Source organism: Lates calcarifer, linkage group LG11, assembly GCF_001640805.2.
Source record: "Lates calcarifer isolate ASB-BC8 linkage group LG11, TLL_Latcal_v3, whole genome shotgun sequence".
NCBI lineage: Eukaryota > Metazoa > Chordata > Actinopteri > Centropomidae > Lates > Lates calcarifer.
The window spans coordinates 567,145-589,024 of record NC_066843.1 but is presented as its reverse complement, the minus strand read 5'-3'; the positions used below and the strand labels follow the sequence as shown (position 1 = coordinate 589,024).

General features: G+C 46.6%; 1 protein-coding gene across 7 annotated transcripts in view; it reads right to left on the bottom strand.

Annotated features, from left to right (window-relative positions):
- Nucleotides 1-1,117: 1,117 nt before the first annotated feature.
- Nucleotides 1,118-21,880, bottom strand: part of LOC108882385 (caskin-2) — a 48,560-nt gene continuing 27,797 nt past the window's right edge. The window contains exons 4-22 of one of the 7 annotated variants that reach the window (XM_018674855.2): nucleotides 19,751-19,848; nucleotides 19,398-19,543; nucleotides 18,900-18,995; nucleotides 17,568-17,698; nucleotides 16,440-16,548; nucleotides 15,650-15,758; nucleotides 13,411-13,505; nucleotides 11,232-11,349; nucleotides 10,755-10,928; nucleotides 8,854-8,928; nucleotides 7,291-7,427; nucleotides 6,930-6,993; nucleotides 6,694-6,791; nucleotides 6,494-6,604; nucleotides 6,041-6,142; nucleotides 5,819-5,957; nucleotides 4,045-5,739; nucleotides 3,377-3,689; nucleotides 1,118-3,014 (exon numbers count right to left, since the gene is read on the bottom strand). In XM_018674855.2, the coding sequence (XP_018530371.1) occupies nucleotides 2,918-3,014; nucleotides 3,377-3,689; nucleotides 4,045-5,739; nucleotides 5,819-5,957; nucleotides 6,041-6,142; nucleotides 6,494-6,604; nucleotides 6,694-6,791; nucleotides 6,930-6,993; nucleotides 7,291-7,427; nucleotides 8,854-8,928; nucleotides 10,755-10,928; nucleotides 11,232-11,349; nucleotides 13,411-13,505; nucleotides 15,650-15,758; nucleotides 16,440-16,548; nucleotides 17,568-17,698; nucleotides 18,900-18,995; nucleotides 19,398-19,543; nucleotides 19,751-19,848 (3,907 nt within the window). In that variant the 3' untranslated portion in view covers nucleotides 1,118-2,917. The remainder of the gene's footprint in view (nucleotides 3,015-3,376; nucleotides 3,690-4,044; nucleotides 5,740-5,818; nucleotides 5,958-6,040; nucleotides 6,143-6,493; nucleotides 6,605-6,693; nucleotides 6,792-6,929; nucleotides 6,994-7,290; nucleotides 7,428-8,853; nucleotides 8,929-10,754; nucleotides 10,929-11,231; nucleotides 11,350-13,410; nucleotides 13,506-15,649; nucleotides 15,759-16,439; nucleotides 16,549-17,567; nucleotides 17,699-18,899; nucleotides 18,996-19,397; nucleotides 19,544-19,750; nucleotides 19,849-21,880) is intronic. The other 6 variants (XM_018674857.2, XM_018674858.2, XM_018674859.2 and 3 more) reach the window with 6 other exon arrangements.

Below are 21,880 nucleotides of genomic sequence, written 5' to 3'. Positions count from 1 at the left end.
GAGTTCCTCAGGGATCGATCCTGGCTCCTCTAGTTTTCCACTTCACAGAACTTTATCCGTAAGTTTTGCCGTGTGTCTTTCTATGCTGATGATGTTCTACTTTATGTTATGAGGAACTGTCAGATTATCACTTTACATTCAGTAAATTCTCATATAAAGCTGACATTTAAATAATGCCCAGGTCTCAAATAATGGCTGGGAGGTGGCACGAACAAATAAAGGCTGGCTGCTAACAAAGGCTGACACTGGAATTAGCCATAGTCTAGTGTAACAACTGTAATATTGTCCAAGTCCACGGCACTAATTCATCAGTACAACAACAGAGTCATGTCATACGTACAACAGAAATCATGTTTTCATGCTCTTAATTCTTTGCTGTGCTCCTGATCCATGTTCCTGATGTTTTTTCACATTAAAAGCCTGAGAGGGCTGCAAGACTTTTAATGTAAAACAACTGAGACAACATTTCTATTAAGGTCTGGTTTTCATTGCCACTCAGGTAAATATTTTTACATTTACATTAAAGATCTTAAAGAGGTCATGGCCCGGATGTCTCATAGTTTTGCAGTTAAGGTGTTTTTATCTATTTCTTCTCTTTGCCCCAAATCAGAGCTTTGGAATTATAAAGTTTTACTTCAGATGTTTTACTCACTTATTCACTCACACACATTGTTATGGTATTTTCCAGTGTTTAAGGTCTGGTCGCTGTGATGGATGATGATGCGAGTACATCCACATGGAAACTGACGGCAGCTTAGGATTCAGTAGTGGGAGGTAGACACTGCCCTCTGCTGGGCAGCAATGAAATATCTGTTTGTTGGAGAACTCTCTCAAGGACAAAAAGCTGAATTCTATAATAATAATACTATAAAGGAATATATACAAACATGTGTCTTGTATCTATTTTTTTCTTTGTTTGATTTCTCTTTAATTCGGCTTTTTAAATCTTCCATACAGTGAGCAGGAGGACATGGACGAGCCGACAGGTTCAGGCCTGGATTGGGGTGGGGGGTGGGGGGTGGGGGGGGTTTTCCTGAGACTCAGAGATAAAGAAAATCCAACACAGAGCTTCTCATTCACACAGAGGTCACATGATCACAGGACGAAACCAAACACACCAGGGTTAACAAACTTTTTCACAAATCAAACAGAGCTATGGCATGCTAAATATGGACACTCTATCCATACGCTGCAGGCTGGACAATAACATCTCATAAACATCTTACATGGATTCTGTTTTCTTTAAAGGAAATGTTTGTGAAAATATCTGAGGAGAATCTGTACAAAGACCTTTGGTTGAATATCTGCTCCTGTATATACCTCTAGTGTACAATATACACATTTAGATAACTCTAATTTAAATACTAATTTGGCTAAAATGAATATCAAAAAATAGTATGTATATGTATACTGACATGTCACATGCCGTCTTCCACTGTACACACAAACACTGACTCCATATGTGAAATGAGCTGAACATGCTTCTCTTCCCTTTGTATAAACAGCATTAATAAGCACTTTTACAGGTTTCTGTAGATTCATAAACACACACACACACACACACATCTGTAGAAAAGGTCAGTTGTTAAGAACACAAACATACTGGCACCGAGCCGAGAGGAAGACTAACTACACATGGTTAAGATCACTTGGTATAAAATAGATTCTTTTTTAAATATTACAAATGTAAAATTTGAAATGGCCAGACATGGTGAGTAGAGAGCTGAAGTGAAACTGAACCGTCCATGAGAAAAGTGAATCAACAACAGAAATGATTCATAATTCAGACTTAAACATAAACCTGCAGAGTTCAGAGGCCTAGTGTTAACTCCATTTCAGTTGAAGCAGACTAATAAACTTATATTGTACATAGACTGTTGCAGCTGAACCCAAATATAAAAGGCAGCGAGAAGATTTTACTGCAGCATCACCACCTCAGGATCAGCTGATAGAGATTTGAAGTGCTGTCATTGCATATCATCACGGCCAAATGGAAAACTCTAATAAACCTGCAGCAACTGTCTGTTTCAGCTTTGAAATAATAAATAAATAGTCCAGTATTCTCTCTCTTTTAGCTCTGTGTTTGGTCTCCTCCACCTACTGAGGGAAATATCTGTCTCTTTAGCTGCTAAATGCTCCACTGTGTTTACCAGCTGATCTCTGACTGTGATTGGCTGCTGAGCAGGAAGTGAACAGCTGAGACTGAACCAGACAGGAAGCCAAAAGTAGGAGCTAAAAGAGGCTAAAAAGCTCCGGAGTGCTAAGGGAAAGTCTGGTGATAATTTTTATGTGGATTCATCACCACAGGTGACTCATTGTTAACACAGAAATATTGATTGTAGCTGCTTTAAAACTTAAACTCTTACTAAAAGGTCTGTTTTAAATCTTAGAATGAAACTCAACAGGAAGTGACGTCAAGACTTCAGCTCTCTATAAAGTCAAAAAGATAAAACTTCATGTTACATTGTTATTAGTGACAGTAATCATAATAATCTGCTCAGAAGTTTCTCCTCATAGTGGGCTGATAAGAAACCACTGGTCCAGCATTTGTCTCTTTGTTTGGTTCATGTTTGATAAGACATGACGACGTGAAGGTTAAAAAGGTTTGTGCTGGACCGACTCGGATCCATCCACACAGAGACCAGATTCAGCAGTTTTCAGTTTGAAATGTGAGTAAATGACCCAGTTTGTGAGTCTTGTCGAGGAAGCACAGTGAAGATTAAGTGCTGGTGTTCACACTGAGAAACGAGTGTCTGACTTCTCCTTCTCTGACTGTTTTAACCGTGGAGTTCAGAGTCGGGAGGAACGGTGACAAAAACCCTCCATCATCCTTCCTTTCCCCCGTTTCTCTTTCTGTGTTTCACTTCCTGAGGCTGAAGGTGGATGTTTTTGTTTATTCTGAGGGGATGACACGTCTTCAGTCCAACATTGCGTCCAGCTGGTCGGCCAGGTCGTCGAACATGTTGCCGATGTCGTCCAGGATGGTCCCTGCAGACTTCACTGTGCTCGCTCCACTAGAGTGAATGAAACACAATAGATGAATTTCCCACAAGTGGGATAAATAAAATCTATCTTATACGTTACAAACAATACAAAAATATTACATGAATATGAAACAAATACATTGGGAGGTTTTGGCCTGAAAGTGGTGCTGGACGAAAAGTCAGAAAAGAAAGTTGGGAATTATTTTCTAGAGACCTTGAATAGTTCTTGATTTCTCAGGGAACAAAGTGGATATTTTGGTTTAGTGTCCAAAGTGAAAGGAGTTCAACCTCTTGGGAGCAGAAATGTGGTGATATAACGCAGAAAGAAACGCACTTAACAGAATATTTGGTCACGCTACAGCATTAAAAAAAGCTACACCTGATGGTCTTACCCGTCTGAGTTGTCCTCCAGGTTCAGTTTCCTCTCGACGGCGATCAGAGCTGCTTCCAGAGACGTGCTGGTCTGATCCAGTCTCTGTTGGACCACCTCAGTCCCACAGGACGACTCAGGGACATGACCTGGACCAACCACACACACCTGAGGCCTTGCTGCTGTCAAAGATGGACTCTGAGGGGCCGAGACCGAGGTCAGGGCCGAGACCGGAGCTGAAGCTGGGTGCCCGTGGGCTGGGGAGGACGGAGCAGTGAAGGCCACGCTTTGAACCACACTGACAGTCACAGCTGGAGGAGAGGAGAGACCAGCTGCTGGGGACACAAAGAGAATAACAGGTTTTTATGTCCAAGACCAAGTCAAGACCATCAAGTCCTAAGCATCCTAAGTCAAGCTACAGAAGTCAAGAGGTTCCAGGTCAAGTCCAGGGTCAAAATCCCCAAGTTCCACATCAATTGCCACAAGTCCAATAACGAGTCTCAACTATAAAACAACAAGTTCTGAGTGAGAAAAAACAAAAAAAGCCAGAATAAATCCCTGAACAACCCTGAAGGATTTAAACCTGAGGAACTGACTACTGCAGATTTGAAGCTGTGCTGTTTGCCCTTGGTTGAATCATAGATTATAACGTTATTCCTGCTGTACATCAGTGAGGGGTGTGTATCTTACCCTGTGCAGCCAGTAGACTGTGGCGGACTGGTTTCGGGGCAACAGCAGGAGGTTTTGGGGACAGTGGAGGTTTGATGGGAGATCCTGTAGCTGGACTGGCTGGCCTCTCCAGACTAGTCTCACTGATCCTCAGACTGACCTCCTCCTGGCTCTGGGATGGAGGCCTGCTGCTGCCGGACTCTGACTCGGACGTCCCTGCTCCATCTCTGCTGGGGGAGCCTCCTCCCTGCTCCTTGTCTTTGGGCTTGTGTCGGCGCTTCACTGTGTCCGACTCCTTCAGATTAAACTCGGGCACCTCCAGGTTCTTGGCTGCTTGTTTCTCTGGAGGCTCCAGCACAGCCTCGGCCCTGGGGGGCCCTGGAGCCTTGGGCCTCTGTTTGATGGTCAGGTTTCCCTCCTCTGCGAAGGGGATGCACTCGCTGGAGCTGTTCTGAGGGGACGAGGATCCCTCCAATCCCTGACTTTTTGACTCCTCCTCCTCCGAGTCAGACTTCACCCCTTGGTCCGGCTCGGTGCTGGTCTGCGTGGGAATACACTCGCTCTGCACCCTCCTCCTCACCCCTGCAGCCTCTCTGGGTTCCTGCCCTGCAGAGACGAGGGAGGGGGAAGGCGGCTCCTGGTCGATGAGGTCTGGTCTAGGTCCTGGGGTGATCCTTTCCTCTGTGTTTCCTTCCAGAGAGGCAGTGATGCTCCTCACGCTCCCCGGGCTGTCGGTCACCACCATGCCCGTAGACGATGTAGTGCTGCTGTCGCTCAGCTCCCCGCTGGTGGTGCTGCTCACTGAGCTCAGTCTCTTTGGAGGGGGAGGAGGGGGACCTTTTTTCCGTGCGCGCACAGCAAACGACTGACTACGTCCCACATTTCCGTTCTTTTCTGGACTGGACTGCAGTCGAGCCAGCTGGCTGCGGCCGGGCTTGCGGGTTAAGGTGGCGTAGGACGGCAGGTTTCCACAATGTGCGGCTTCGTCGTCATCCTCATCAGGCTCTCCGTCCGACAGAGCGTAGCGGGTCATGCTCTGGGTTCGCTTCTTGGGCGGTGCCAGGGTCATGGTGTGGTCCTCAGGCCGGGGAGATGAGCTCAGGTCTGTAGAGCCACAGTGAGAGTGCAGGTAACTGAAACCCTTCAGTGCCGGGGAGCCATGAGGGGAGGGGCCCCGAGATCCAGACAGCTTGGGTTTGGTCGGGATGGCCGGGTACTTGAACACAGTGGCTGTTCCCAGAGGCACCTGCTTGGGGAGCGGCTGCTGCTGCAGAGGCCTCTGGTCCCAGCCCTCAGGAAGGTTCCTCTCCTTGGCGGGGCTGCCCTCCAGGCTCTCCTGGGACCAGCTGTGGGGGGTGATGGAGGCTGTGGGGGGCTCCTGGGAGCGGCCGGAGCCTCTCGACCGGGTGTCGATGCTCTCTTGACTCTGGGACATTCCCACTGCGTTCTTGATGGCCAAACCTTCCTCACAGCCTCCGTAGTGACTGGACATGGCCGTCTGCAGCTCAGCACTCAGCTCGCTGTCCTGGAACGTCAGCATCTTTGGTGTGTGAGGGGAAGAGCATTCGCCTGAGGAGTCGGGCGGCTCGATGGCGACCAGGTGGAGGGCCCCGGGGCCTTTGCGTCGCAGCGTTCCTTGGCCTGATTCAGCCTGAAGGATCGCCCTCTGGATGTCACACAGCTTCTTCACCGCCAACATCAGCTTCTTCTGGTGGCCTGGAGGGAAAATGAAACCATTACACCACAGTAAAAACACTGGACACGTGTCAGACTGAGAACTCATGACTGTCCTCACCCAGCTTGGTGATGCCGATCTCCTGCAGGTCCTCCCACGTCAGGTCTTTGACGATGTTTATGGAGTCGTAACCATTTTCAGACAGTTTCTTGTGGTACTGTGGGAGTCCGATGGCGCTGAGCCACTCACCCAGATCAGACTGTGAGAGAGAACACACACTCACATTAACTGGTTCACAGTGGTGAAGTCAGTGTATTCAGCAGTAAAGAGCTGAGGTCTTACTGGGATGTATTCAGGCAGCCACTCTGGGATGTTCAGATTGTTGATCTCAATGGAAATCTTCTTACGGTGTCCTGGTTTGGTTACTCCAATGGCGGTCAGATCCTACAAACAAAAACAAGACAGTCAGTCAACAAACCTCCACACACAGCTCACAGCAGAGACTCTGAGTATTACAGTGATTTACAGTCAGTCCTCATACACCTCGACATACAAGTTCTGATAACTTTATTTGTATAGCACCTTTCAAAACAGAGTTACAAACTACGAACGAGCAGCTCTGAGACGTAAGGAGCTGCCGAAGCAGACAGAGAATTGAAGTGATTAGTGATTATTTTAGAAACGATGCTAAAAGATGCAGGCAGTCAGTGTAGGGAGGATAAAATAGGAGTCTAGACACAGGTGTCAACCCTCTGATGCAAAGACTTCAAACAGGCGAGTGTGTTTGTGTTTCACCTCAGGAGTCATCCTGCTGATGGTCGGTACATCATAACCAGCGCTGATGAAGTTCCCAGTGTACTGCTCCAACTGGAAGTCACTCAGCCACTGATAGATGGCCTCTGCATCCTGAAACATGTGATAGTACGGACATGATGAACAGAAGAAGTGATACAAACAGGTTGTTGAGGATTGTGGACATTTGTGCTGATGGTTACCTTCCCCTCCAGCAGCTGCTGAGGACGAACAAACTGCTGCGAGAAGCTCTGCTCTGCAGGTCTCTGCACCGTCACCGTCTGCCTCCGAGGAGTCCCACCTGCAGGGACGTCACAGCAGAGCTCAGCAGGTGAACAACTCAGACACACTCTGAGTGATAAGATCTGAGAACACTTCCCTGGAGCATCAGGTGCTCTCAGTGTGGACAAATAAACCTGAGTGTGTGTTAGAAATGTACCTGCAGGATGATCAGGCTGTTTGCTGAGGTCTGAGTGTCCAGAATCAGCAGCAGGGGGCGCCACCTGCACACAAAAATACAAACAACAAACAGAGTCATTTAGCATGGCGAGCACACACCTGACAGGTTAATATGTAAGCAGAGGGTCACATGATGTGTGAAGTCACTTTAAATCCAAGCTACTGAGAAGTTCAGTTTCATGTTGCACATTAGAAAAATCTTTTACACTGAAGGAAACTACAACTTTAAAACTTTAATCCTGGAGAGTGAAAAAACAGATTTATTCATGTTTCTGCTGCATGTTGCATGAATCAGCTGATCTGGTCTCAGCAGGTGCATCAGTGTGATTGTACTTGAGTACCTTGCTGGCGTTGTCGTGGTGACCGGTGTGGTGTTGGAGGCCGTTGGGTGCGCTGTTGCTCTCGGTGCTCTGGCCGCTGCCGGCGCTGCGGGTGCTGCCCACGCTGCCCGTACTCCCCACGCTGTTCCTGTCTCCTGCTGCGAAACACAACAACCAAAATAAATCCACCACGTCCAGGACGGAGGGGAGGGAGAGTCCACGTCAGCGCAGAGGGAGCGGCCGGCGTCAGGCTGGAGGAAGCAGCAGATGCTCTTTGTGGAGTCACAGCAGGTCGAGAGAACGGGGGACAGAGGGAGGAGGGGGGGCAATAACAAGAAGCCTGCAGGGGCTGGGTGGGGGGTGACGGCAGGATGCAGGTTTCTGGTATAAAAGCTGTGCTGTGGCAGAGCAGGGGGGGGGGGCACAGCTGCAGGCACCAGTCCATTAATGACAGCAGCATCAGACTTTAAGGAGGGAGGGGGGCAGCGTAAGTGTACGACCAAGTTACTTCAGAGGTTTGACTGAACTGCTCACTGCTTTAAATCACTTCACTGGATCATCCACTCTATACTGAACCGTCACTCTCTGATGATACTGCAGAGTTAAGATTTATAAAGGACAGATAAATAACTGCAGAGGAGGAATTCATTTATACACAATTTAACTTCCTGAGACTCGTCCTCATACAGGGATATAACATTTTGGGTTTGCTGCACCTCATTCTTCATTTTAAATTCAAACCTGTTGTCCTCATTAGTTGACACTGTTCTGTGAAGTCTAGTGTTCAGGACATTAACATTCAGACTGGACTGTTCAGCTTTCTGGATGTTTCTTCTTCATTTCAACAGGTGAGGCTCTGTTTCTACAGACTAAACGGACGTTCACAGTTTGGAGTCTGAAGGAAGGAAAATGTTTCACAACGTTCAACAATCAGAGGGATTTTAGATGTTTTTGTTTACAGCCATGTTCAGGTCCTGACATAAAAAGTTTAATGACTTTATTCTGTAGACAGAATAAAATAAACCCATTGTCTCCATGTGTGGACTTTTAGTTTTTATACTAGTCAGGTCCGACTGATCCCAAACAGCAGGAGAAATTAAAGATGTAGACAAAACCAACGCTCAGGTCTCAGGAAGTTAAACTGATCATGACACATGCCAAGTTAAAAATGTCCTCGTGTTACACCTGGGAGGAGACCTCCTGGCTCTTTAAGAAGGATGGCGTGTTGTCGCTCTGCTGTGGCAGCGGTGAGAACTGACTCATGAATTCAGCCTGAAGCAGACGAGCGTTTGGACCCGACACACCAAGATGGCCGACCTCTGCTGAGCATGTGTGGCCTGGACGGTAAAACTGGAGAATGTGAGTGAAGCTTCAGCAGGTGAAGCTGGATAATGAGGAGACACCCTGCGGACAGCAGCAGCTCACCCTGCGGACAGCAGCAGCTCAGCGGTCTTGGTGTGTGGGGTCCTGATGCAGAGCGTTGAGCGGGGGCAGCGATGCAACGTCAGAACAGCCGGGGGGGTGAAGGTGGGGGTCAGGGGGAGAAGCTGTCGTTCGATGGCGGGGGGATGGAGGGACTCTTACCATGACATGAGTCCCTGAGAACCCAGATGTCCTCAAAGGGACACCCAGACTGAGACAGGCGGCTCGGAGACAGACCTACCAGACACAGAGACTCTGATGGACTGGGTTCTGTCAGGGGGTCGGGGGGGCTGAGGGGAGGCGGGGGGGTCTTTGATTTGTTTTTCATGCAATTTACTGTTGATACTTTTTTGATCCAGGATCCAGGAAACAGTCTGTCTTTACGTGATTCCACCATCATCCAGGTTTCTGATCTCAAACCCACACTCACTGTTTGTCTTTCTAACTGTGTGTACGTCAGGTTTACAGACACACCTGCACAGGTGAGTGATCAGTAACCTGCTCTCTTTTGAAACAAACCAGCTCACATTCAGGTTTTCCTAAAACCAGGATGAAAGTGGATCCTGATCCTCAGAGACCAGATCATCACTGGACTGTGAACGTATCAAACATCATTCAACACAGATCCACAACATTTAATCAAACTGGTGCAGGACAGACGGAGGGAATTCACCCGTTCATAACAACATGAACGAGCTGCACATCGTCACAGTCACGTTCTTTAACTATATAGTTTGGAGTCCTGATGTCAGCACACAGCGATCCTCTGTCTCTGAACCTGTCAAACATAACGAGTGTCTCCTACAGGACACTAAAGACTCGTCCAGTGTCTCTGTGCTGCTGACTCACCTCAGTCTGCTCAGCTACAGTCTAACAGGCTTCTTTAGAAATGATGAATAAACAACAACATTATGTTATTTATTTAAAGTGTACCATCCTCATCTGGAGACACACACAACATACAGCTGAGTGAGGTTATGTTGTAAGTAGAGCTGAGAAGATTAGTCGATCAGCAGATCTTGATATTTCAGTCGTCAGGGTCGAGTTAATTCAGACACGCTGCCTTTGTTTTGTATCTGACAGCGAATAGATGAAATCATTAATTAATCAATCAAGCATTAAAGTAAATCAGTGTAAATGTTTGATCGGGACAATAATCTTTGGAATCAGTGCAGTATTGATCAAGAAGAGTGAACCCAGCTGCTGCAGTGTGACGGACGACCGTCCACGTCAGAGTCCGTCCAGACTCAGATTATTAGTATAAATATCTGACAACATGATGAGAGGATTCCTCCAGAGACAGAGCTTCTTATTAAAGAGGAAGATCCTGTTAGTTTAACCAGAAACATCTCTATATATCACTACCAGACTCCATTGATAAAAACAGGGATTTAACCAGGAGCTGCTGGAATACCACTGCCTCCATCTGTTAGTGTGTCTGTGTTACTGTGTGACTTTCAGTGGTGGAAGAAGTAATCAGATACTTTACTGAAGTAAAAGTACCACACAGTAACACAGACACACTGAGGTAGTAGTATTCCAGCAGCTCCTGTGTTCTGTTTAGTAAAAATCCTGTAATCGTCAGTGGAGTCTGGTACTGTCCAAAGTCCCTATCAATCATTTAAACAATAAGATTCACATATACCAGAGTGTTTCTGTGGTGCAGCCTCAGTGTAGTTAAACTACAGACCCAGAACTTTACTTTGAATCAGTGTTAGAGGTCTGAGTGTGTGTCCTGAGTGTGTGTCCTGAGTGTGTGTCCTGAGTGTGTGTGTCCTGAGTGGTGGTGGGTCTGAGTGTGGTGGTGTGGGGGGGGGGTGGGTGGGGGGGGGGGGGGGTGTGTGTCTGAGTGTGTCCTGAGTGTGTGTCCTGAGTGTGTCCTGAGTGTGTGTCCTGAGTGTGTCCTGAGTGTGTGTCCTGAGTGTGTGTCCTGAGTGTGTCCTGAGTGTGGTGTGTCCTGAGTGTGTGTCCTGAGTGTGTCCTGAGTGTGGTGGTGTCCTGAGTGTGTCCTGAGTGTGTGTCCTGAGTGTGTCCTGAGTGTGTGTCCTGAGTGTGGTGTATACCTGTGTTGGTAGTGAGGCCGTTGGCTAGCGGCAGCACCACGTGGGTGGGGGGGGCGTACAGAGTGTAGGAGTCGTCGGTCTGAGGGGCGGAGCTGAGGCTGGAGGAGAGGGGGGCTCTGGACAGCAGCTGCTGGCGCTGGGTGGGCAGAGAGGCGTGCCGGGACAGGGTGCCCCCTACAGGGCGAGACGGGGGAGGACAAGAGGAAGAGGAGGAGGGGGAGGAGGAGGGAGGTTATCAAGCTGATGGTTAGAGGTGGAGGTCAGTGATTATGTGGTGTGGATGGAGAGGTGGATGCAGGAGGGAGGACAGAGGAGGTGGAGGCATGGGATGGTCTGGCAGCAGGCGGATTAGTTCCTGACGGATGACGGAGGGACGTCTGATCTACATCACTTCCTGTACGAGGTGATGGAGAGTCTGATGGAGTGAGGTGACGTGGAGAGAAAACAGACCTGACTCGTCCCTCATGAGTAACTGACCGTTTCTCCTGCTGATGACCTCCACGATGGACGGAGGGAAGAAGCCGACCCGGTCCGTCCCCCTCGGGCTGTCGTGGATGTGGCCCTTCCAGCGTCCGTCCACGTGCTGCTCCAACACCTGCAGGGGCGGAGGAGGCGGGTCACTGTGGTGTTACACTAACGTATTTCAACAGTGAACTCAAAGCAGACTTTTCTGAAACACACAGACGAACGGTTTCTAAATATGTCACAGATAAAATACAGTCAAGTTAAAGAGACAAGACGTAAAAACATCTTCAGATTATTAGTATAAATATCTGACAACATGATGAGAGGATTCCTACAGAGACAGAGCTTCTTATTAAAGAGGAAGATCCAGAAACATCTCTATATAGCTCTACCATGGAGGCAGTGGTATTCCAGCAGCTCCTGGTTAAATCCCTGTTTTTCTCTATGGAGTCTGGTAGAGATATACAGGTGTTTCTGGTTAACGTTAAAGGAATCCTATCCTATATCCCACATGGTGTCCTCAGGATCTAACCTGCAGCCAGTGACACCTCTGAGTTAAACCACTACAGTGAGAAAACATCACAGTCTGGATTTTTTCACTGTTTAAACATGAGCAGAGCTTCACTGATCTTGCTGTGTTTTTTTCTGATGTTTAATATTTAGAACACGTCCCGACATGACGTCCCACAGACCGACACCTGCATCACATCCCTGCAGCTCCTGTTAAACACCTCCAGCCTGATTCACACAGGAAGTCTGACCTCTGACGAGCTGACTTACAGCTTCACTCTGAACTTCAGGCGTCTAACTCAACATGTAGTTACCAGTTTAACACTCAGTCACTGAACAGATCACAGGAAGATCACATCCCTCCACAGAAACCTGGAAGACTACAATCATTCCTGATGGTAAAGTTAGAACTCAGGGAACATTTCACTGCAGCTGTACTATGTGACAAATAAAGGTTGTGAGTCTTGAATCCTGATAAACACTCGGCTTAATACAGAAAAGAACTAAACTCTACAGTCAAACAACTCTACACACAGTTTCTGTTGTTGAGTAATTACATCTAATTTAGAACTGGATATTCTACTCATCACCTTTGACTCATCTGAATCAACTATGAGTCTAAAAACCAGTCCCAGACATTAAGATGTGGCAACTGCTCATTAAGTATTTTCCATCTTGAAATCACTTGTACAGTTTTTTTCTACTAAAGAGTCAGATCCTTTTAGTTTAACCAGAAACACCTCTATATATCTCTACCAGACTCCATAGAGAAAAACAGGGATTTAACCAGGAGCTGCTGGAATACCACTGCCTCCAACTGTTAGTGTGTCTGTGTTACTGTGTGGTACTTTTACTTGCAGTAAAGTATCTGATTACTTCTTCCAGCACTGAAAGTCACAGTAACACAGACACACTAACAGATGGAGGCAGCTGTAGATTAGCAACTCTTTCATTTGCTTGCTAAAATCCCTGTTTTTGTCTATGGAGTCTGGTATAGAGATATATAGAGATGTTTCTGGTTAAACTAAAAGGATCTTCTGTTTTTTACAGTGCAGCTGAGGCAGGAAATGCTGCGTCAGAGGGAAACACCTCTGTCTGAACTGTGATGAACCAGATGCTCATGCTTCACAGTGACACACACACACACACAACACACACACACACACATTTACAGCCGACAGAGGGGGAATATAGGACAGAGTTCACAGGAAGGTGTTGTCTGTGTGTGTGTGTGTGTGTGTGTGGGACTTGTCTCCACCTGTCTCTCGACAGAGGTTCAGTTGTTCCCACATTAAAGGTGTGATGCTGGAGTTCAGACTGAGACAGAGATCCTGTCAAACACTCAGCCTGTGATGTGTTTTACCACAGTCGACATGAGGAGTGTGTGATTTATGGTGGAAATCTTTTAACGAATATAAATAAATTAATGTTCATTTCTTTGTCTTTTACTTTGGTTATTCTTCTTCTCATTATCATTATTACATTTTGTTTACTGTCTATTCTTTACTTTAATCATCAAGAATTCTTATTTAGCCACAACTATTTTATAATCAGAGTTTTCTATGTTTTTGCTGTGATTTGTTTCTATAGAGCTGACGTCCAGTCACAGTTTGTCCCTGTGAAAACCGTCCACCCTGAGGTCTGAGGATCATCCTCAGCGACCGAGACCCGAGTGTCTCACCATGATGATGTCTCCGGCTCGGATGTTGAGGGCGGTGGGATCGTGGAGGTTCCAGTAGTCCTTCAGAGCTCTGACCTGCAAAACCCCCGTCGCATCTGTAGAGGAAAGATCCAGAGAGAGTGAGTCAGAAAACTGGACCAGAACCACTGAGATCCTGATCCAGCCCAACCCTCCTTTAAATTCACAGTTTATTCAACATTACAGCTGTATTTCCCTTTTCCCACCTACAGGATTATATTACAATTCTGGTGGAGAAATATTAAATAAACGTGACATGAATTTCATATTTTTAATTCATCTCTTGTCAGAACTATCATTTTCCCTGTGATGAGTCAAAATCATCAGTCAACCAGAGCGTTAACTCCTCCTTAGGTCAGCAATACCACAGACACCAACCCTAAACTTATTTACAATGTTTTTGATGTAAATAACTGATAGGGACAAAAATCTTTGGAAACCAGAAACATCTCTATATATCACCACCAGACTCCATAGAGAAAAACAGGGATTTAACCAGGAGCTGCTGGAATACCACTGCCTCCATCTGTTAGTGTGTCTGTGTTACTGTGAGACTTTCAGTGGTGGAAGAAGTAATCAGATACTTTACTGCAGTAAAAGTACCACACAGTAACACAGACACACTAACAGATGGAGGCAGTGGTATTCCAGCAGCTCCTGGTTAAATCCCTGTTTTTCTCTATGGAGTCTGGTTAATGTTTCTGGTTAAAATAAAAGGATCGACTCAGCATCAGTTTGAAGGTAGAAGTATTTTAATGTTTATCTTTTGTTTCAGTCAAAACTTTTCACCACAAACACACACAGAGGAAATAAAGCAGAAAAACACACAGAGGCAGAGCTGGATACCAAAATAACACAGAGATTTTCTTGACTCAGAGGAAAATGGGAATTTAAATCCAGCAGGCAGATCCTCAGCGACAATCCTGCCTGTTTCTAAAGTGATTCATTGGTCCCAGACTGTGAATCCTCAGAGAACCGACTGCATTCAGCCGCCAACACGACACATCAATAATTAATCCACGGCGCGTGTCGGCCGAGTGCGTACGAGTTATTCATCTCTGCCTCTCTGCACCAGTAAACAAGTCGGGAAAGTCTGAGCGTCCATGTTTAAACAACTTCAACACAACCCGCTCATTATTCCCTCAGTCTGTTCCCACAGGCACTTCAAAAGGCTGCAGGATTACAGAGCACAGAGCGCTCACATACTGTATATACAGCTCGCTTCAGTGTGAGCAGTCTGCTCTTTGAAGCCCTGAGAGCCGACAGATAAGAGTTTAACGTTACATAACCCCCAAATTTAAACACAGCTGCTGTTTGAATCAGTCAGGTCAGCCTCCATATATCTGACAGAAGCAGCCTGAACATGCATCACCCTGAAAACTGTGACGTTTACACTTTAATAAAGTTTCTTTATGTTTACGCTGCTTTTTACTGTTCCTTCATCTTTCTTTACGCCTCATAAATACACGTGTTGTTTTTTACTGTATTAATTAATACTGGAGGCAGTGTTACAGTCGAGTCTCTAAACCTCAAGTCTGAGTGCGGGTCGGGTCCCGAGTCACCAGTTTTCAAGCCTGAGTTTAAGTTCAAATCATCAAAGACCAGACTGAGCCGAGTCACCACAGAAGAGTCTCAGTGGAGTCTCTATGACCTCAGTTATAGCCGAGTCTCGAGTCCCCCAGTGTTCGACTCCAAGTCCGAATCACCAAAGAGTCTGAACCAAGTCTACTCTCCATCGCCTACGTCTGAGTGAGTCTTGAGTCCGAGTACAAGTCCAACTCAGAGTCACCAAAGAAGAGTCCGAGTCGCAGATGCCTGAGTCTGAGTTGAGTCTCAAGTCCTAAGTGTTCGAGTCTGAGTCCAAGGCTAAGTCACCAAAGAAGAGTTGAATCCCCATTACCTGAGTCAGAGTCAGGTCTCATGTCCCCAGTATCCAAGTCCAAATCCAAGTCTGAGTCTGAGTCGAGTCTTGAGTCTTCAGACTGAGTTGAGTCCCCATTGTGTGAATATGAGTAAGAGTCCAAGTCTAAGTCACCAAAGAAGAATCAGAGTCAAACCTCCATTGCCTGACACGAGTCAAGGCTGAGAACAAGCCCGAGTCACGCAAGAAGAGTCAGACCTGAGTCACCAAGAGTCGAGTCCCGATTACCTGAGTCTGAGTCGAGTCTCAAGTGATGAGGGAATAGAAGAAAGTAGAATAAAGAGGGATCAGGACTCTGACCTCGGAGCAGCTGCTTGATGTCCTTGCTGGCGTGTGAGGTGGTGAACTGGTTGACGATGTCGAGCGCCGTCTGGTTGTAGGTGTTTCTGATGTTGACGTCCACTCCGGCCTGCGAGGACAACGACACAGGAGACACAGGACAACAGCGTTTACCGTCTTTAGACACGAGGTTTACTCTTTAACTCGTCTCCTCGAGTCTTTGATGTGAAACAAAATATGCAGTTTCCCCTTTGGGGGTTTGTCAGAGGTTGATCTGATCTTACGTCAGCACAGAGCTGAAATGGAAGCGCTGCTGCAGGGATAAGAAAGATAAATGTCAACACCACTGTGGGTAAAACAGTGTGTAACACAACAACCCTCAGGTTGTTACTGACATGATGGATTCATGCCATGAGTGATGGGAACACTCAACACTGTTATTAAGGCACAAAAAGCTTTGGAATCAGTGCAGTATTAATCAAGAACACTGAACCATCAACAGCTTTAGTTTAACCACAAACATCACTGTATATCACCATACCAGACTCCATAGAGAAAAACAGGGATTTAACCAGGAGCTGCTGGAATACCACTGCCTCCATTTGTTAGTGTGTCTGTGTTACTGTGAGACTTTCAGTGCTGGAAGAAGTAATCAGATACTTTACTGCAGTAAAAGTACCACACAGTAACACAGACACACTAACAGATGGAGGCAGTGGTATTCCAGCAGCTCCCAGTGAAACTCCTGTTTTTGTCATATGGAGTCTGGTGCTGATGATATAGAGATGTGTATGTCCTCAGATGAACTCACATCCAGCAGCAGTCGGACCACCTCTGTTTTCCCGTACAGAGACGCTTCGTGCAGAGCTGTTCCAGACTTGGTGGTCTTGTTGATGTCGATGCCGGCCTTCAGCAGCAGCCTGGGAACAAACACACAGACACGTCATCCACATCTGAGCCCCTGAGGCCGAGCAGGGAGCTCCAGAGCTCAGAAGACCTCATGATCTGAAGGGAAGTCTGGTCCCAAAGCTCGGGGTTTTTGTTGTGTAGCTGAGTCTCAGAACGCTGCAGGCGTAATGAAACATAATGGAGTCAAAGAAGGTTGGAAAAAAGATGAAGAAACAAGAACCGTTTGTGTGTGTGTGTGTGTGTGTGTGTGTGTGTGTGTGTGTGTGTGTGTGTGTGTGTGTGTGTGCTCAGTGGATTAATGAAGAAAAAGGTCCAATCTGCTGCTGTATTAGGAACACCTGTGCACCTGCAGTATCCATCATGTGAGTGGATGACGGGTCTGCACAAAGGATGTGATGCAGGTGACAGGTGAGGTGTTCCTAATAAAGTGACTCCACACACCTGTTCTACAGCAGGTTCATGTTCAGGCTTAAACTGCTGACTGTTCCCCTCCACTGCACACAGCACACACACACACACACACACACACACACACACACACACACACACACACACACGTGCAGCTCAGTGGTTACCAGCCACAGACCACAGGAGCTCCGCCCTCTGCTCTGTCGTCCTGGTTCATCAGACGTGAACGTCTCGGTTCAGACGGGGACTCGTCACGTGTGGATCCTTCTCCACAGTTTAATGTCAGTGAGCGAACAGTAACACCTGAGCTTCCACTCTCCTCATCCTGTGTGTCATTATCAGACTGTATCTACAGAACACGGAGCGACTGACTCACATCATCAGTCACTCTAACCCAGGCCCTGAAGTGCACACAACCTGCTTCATGTGTGGAAATGAGTCGTTTAGAAAAAACAGAATCAGAGAATAAAAGTGTTCATCATTGCTGGGATTATTAGTGAAAGTGGCCTAAAAGGTGAAGGTGGTTTGAGATCAAGTTTAAAGTTCTGTGTTGTTCCTTTAAGTGTTTCTGAGCTGTGTCGTACATGACGCTGCAGGATCATGTGACAGGATGTGATCGTACCGGATGATGTCTTTGTGTCCGTTGCGGGCGGCGAGGTGCAGCGGGGTGGTGAAGGCCGAGTCTGTCGGCTCCTTCCTCTCTCCCTCCAACAACGCCACCACCATGTTACTGCTGAGCAACAGCTGGGCCACCTGAGGGGGGGGGCAGACAGAGATGAGACGAAGTACCACACACACACACACACACACACACACACACACAGCATCAGACAGCTGCAGGTGAATCCAGATGTTTGGCACAGACACAGAGTCACAGCTGGAAGCTTCAGCTCAGAGAGAAACTGAGTTCACTTTGAGAGAAAAGAATCAGCTGATTCCATCTTTTCATTGTTCCCTCGTTCACTGTGAGTAGATGGGTTTTCATGTTAACGTCCCCGACAACCTCTGTAGTCTCATTTAGACACTCGTTAGCAACCGCCTTTTTTAAGACACGTAAAAGCTTCAAACATCAGGAGTGGGGGATTTACTGACCCATTTTATGTCGGAGAATCAAACCTGAAAATGTCTTGAGCTTGTGTTAAAACCACAGACCTTATTTCAGACATTTAACCAGAAACACACTGACAACAGGAAGAGCTAACATGCTAACATGCTAACATGCTAACTGACTTCCTGGTCTCAGGATCCTGTAGCTCTGTGTCTTCAGGTGAGGATCATCAGGATCCATCAGAGTGAACGGCTGCTCTGAGTGGAAACACAGCAGCTGCTGTCAACACAGCCTGACACCAGTGAGTAACAGCTGAGGCTTTAACACACACACACACACACACACACACACACACACACACACACACACACACACACTCTAAAGATATCTCAGTGAAGTTTGAATCAGCCATGGGGTCATCATGTCTCATTTAACAAACTCTCACCAGTGTGTGTGTTCAGTGTGTGTGTTCAGTGTGTGTGTTCAGTGTGTGTGTTCAGTGTGTGTGTTCAGTGTGTGTTCAGTGTGTGTGTTCAGTGTGTGTGTGTGGAGCATCTTTTCCACAGAGTTCATGTAAAACTCTAACCTGCAGTAACACAAACTTGTGTGTGTGTGTGTGTGTGTGTGTGTGTGTGTGTGTGTGTGTGTGTCTGACTCTCCAGAGAAACAGTGGAGTTCACTGACAGACAGAAGTGTGTGTGTGGTGTGTGTGTCAGCTGTGACTGTGTGTTCTCCGGTCACAGAGACTGAACCCTGACCCTGAACACAGAAACAGCTCTGTATATCAGTACCAGACTCCATTGACAGAAACAGGGATTTTACTGGGAGCTGACATATAGTGATTCATTTACATCCAGAAACAAAACCTCTCCTCCTTTTATAAACATCACACACTTTTTTTCTCACCTTGACTCTTCCGAACTCACAGGCCAGGTCCAGAGGCGTCTTCTTGGCCTTGTTGACCAGACAGGGGTTGGACTGATGCTGCAGCAACATCTCAGACTGAAACAGACAGAAGCTGAAGTGAAAACACAGAACACACACGAAGGAAACACAGAGACACGACCTGAGAATATGAGGAGGGTTAGTGTGTGTGTGTGTGTGTGTGTGTTAAAAATAAGTTCATTTAAAGGAACAGTTCAACAGTCTGATCTGAACTGAGACGATCAGCAGTCAGTGGAGTAAATGTGTCTGAGCAGTGTGTTATATTATTATGATGTTCAACACGTGAGTGTGTGAGTGTGTGAGTGTGTGTAAACATGTAAATCTCTGTCTGACAGTCGTCCCTAATCCTGTCCTGAAACTAACAGAGTGGTGTAACAGTCACATGTGACCCCAGGATTAATCATCAGCAGAGCCCCACCCACACACACACACACACAGATCGGACTATAGCCGACTCACCACTTCGTAGTGTCCGTACTGAGCGGCCAGGTGCAGGGGGATGTGTCCGTCCAGAGAGACCCCGTTGACCGAGGCTCCGGAGCGCAGCAGCATCAGGACTGACTCGGCCTTCCCCTGCCAGGCGGCGTAATGCAGCGGACGCATCCCTGCAGTGAACGCACCACGACAACACGACAGGTCAACGCCGTCCTCTGCTGCTCACAGCTTCACTTCACTGAACGAGCTTCAGGCTGACTCAGGTTGGATCAGTGTGTATTTGGAGTGAGTATGTGGGGCAGAGTGTGTGTGTGTGTGTGTGTGTGGTGTGTGGTGTGGTGTGTGTGTGTGTGTGTGTGTGTGTGTGTGTGTGTTACCGTTGCTGTCCTTGATGTCCACGGTGGCCTGAGCCTCCAGCAGAGCAGACAGCAGCTCTGTGGTCCCTGTGAGAGCAGCGTGGTGCAGGGCCGAGAACCTGAGAGAGAGAGGGGTCAAAGGTCACAGGGGGGGGAGGGTTAATAAACATGGCAACAAACCTCTGAGCAGCTGCAGGTGGCGGGAAACAGCGAGTCTGATTTACACAGCACGACATCACAAATTCAACCAATGATGGAGCAGGAAACAGCCTCAATGTGGAGGACAGTGTCACACAGTTACAGACTGTACAACAAACACCTCTCACTCGTCTTCTCTTCTACATGAACGTGGTGTTTGAACACACCGTCTCCGTCAGGTGGAGGCCGGGGCGAGAGCACACCTGTGTATATATAGACGAGCTGTGATAACACGAGAAACGCCGACGTGAACGTGTGGAGGAGGAAGTGGACTGATGTTCGTCAACGAGACGTTCAACTCACACGATGAAAAACAGAAACAGTTGGAGCTCCGAGTCTAAACCAGGTGTAACAGTTTAATGAATCCAACAGGAGTATTTTTCCATGGAGGGTGTGACTCAGGTGTTGTGGTGTTACCTGTACCTGCAGGTCCACGTCTGACTCACTCAGTCTGACTCTCCCTCCTGTTCGTTCAGTCAGCGGCAGCGAGTCCAGACACACCACAAACATCAGTCACTCAGCCCATCACCACCTTCACCTGACGACGGGAGGTCAGGGTGGTTCCAGGTCTGATCTGTTCCTGTTCAGGTTCAGACGTTAGTGAGTCTCTGAAGCTTTAATCAGCCTGCACTGGTTTTTATGAGTAAAGAACAAGTGGTAAAGCTGCAGGTCGTCAGCATTAAAGACGAATATTAGATTAATTTAACAGCTGTGAATGTAACACCAGCTGAAGACGAGACTGGGTCTGACGTGGGTTATCGTCTTGAAATCATTAAACAGAAACATGTTTGACTCTACGATGGTAAAAAGACGATTTAACGACAGATTTTATTTTCTTGTTAAACTTTAGATCAAGGTCAAATAAACAGCTGAGATTCTCAGCACGAGGTTTAACATGACCAGAGCAGCTCTGGGTTATTGAGTTAGACGTTATATGTGAGGATTCATTTAACATCCTCAGACACATGATTTTAATTCGCTGCGTGTTAGAGAATCACAAACTTAAACTGTTGAGAAACACTCGCACAACAAACACAACCAACAAACCCTCTATCCTACACCACAGCTGGAACAGTTTAACTGAATTAATGAGCGAGAGTTCTGATCTATAATCTGTTTGTTTCAGGCAGTTTCACACCTGTAACCAACATGTGCTGTGTCTCTCTATACTTGACACTGATTGGTTTATGAACAGTCTGACGTCAGCGTGTTGTCAGTTCATCCTCTCTGAGGATAATCTACAAGCTTCATCGTTTTTATACATTTTTCATCATTGAACCAAATCTCAGTTAAATATTTTGTCTCCTCCTCGTCTCATTTTTACTGCTCTTCCAGTTCTTCTTCTTCTACTGTTTAATGGTGACAATGTTTTTCTTCTTCTACTGTTTAATGGATGATGAAGTTTTTCTTCTTCTACTGTTTATGGTGATTAAGTTTTTCTTCTTCTATTGTTTAATGGATGATGAAGTTTTTCTTCTTCTATTGTTTAATGGGTGATGACCTGGCATAAACTTCCTGTCATTAGTCCAAAAGTCAGAACCATCCAAAACCATCCACTGCAGCCGAACCAAACGGTTCAGTTTGCAGTTTCAGTTTTTCTATCACAGTAAACTGAACATCTTTGGGCCAAAACAGGAAGTAAAGATGAACATTTTCCACTTGTTTCTAACATTTTATAAACTAAAAGATCAAGTTGTAAATATGACAGGAAGTACATGAAACTAATGATTAACTGCAGCTCTGCCTCAGAGCAAACACATGGAGAGACTCTTTTATAGACAATTCATTTTACTCTACGCTCCACAGTCTCCACATCTAACCACCCTCCCCCACATGTGAAGGCACAGGCAGGAGAGGAGAGAAAGCTACAGGCTACATGTGGTGGTCTGTAAATAAAAAATAAAAAACCAGGCAGAGACATTAGAGGAGCTGTGCACAGGAGAGAAGAAAGAA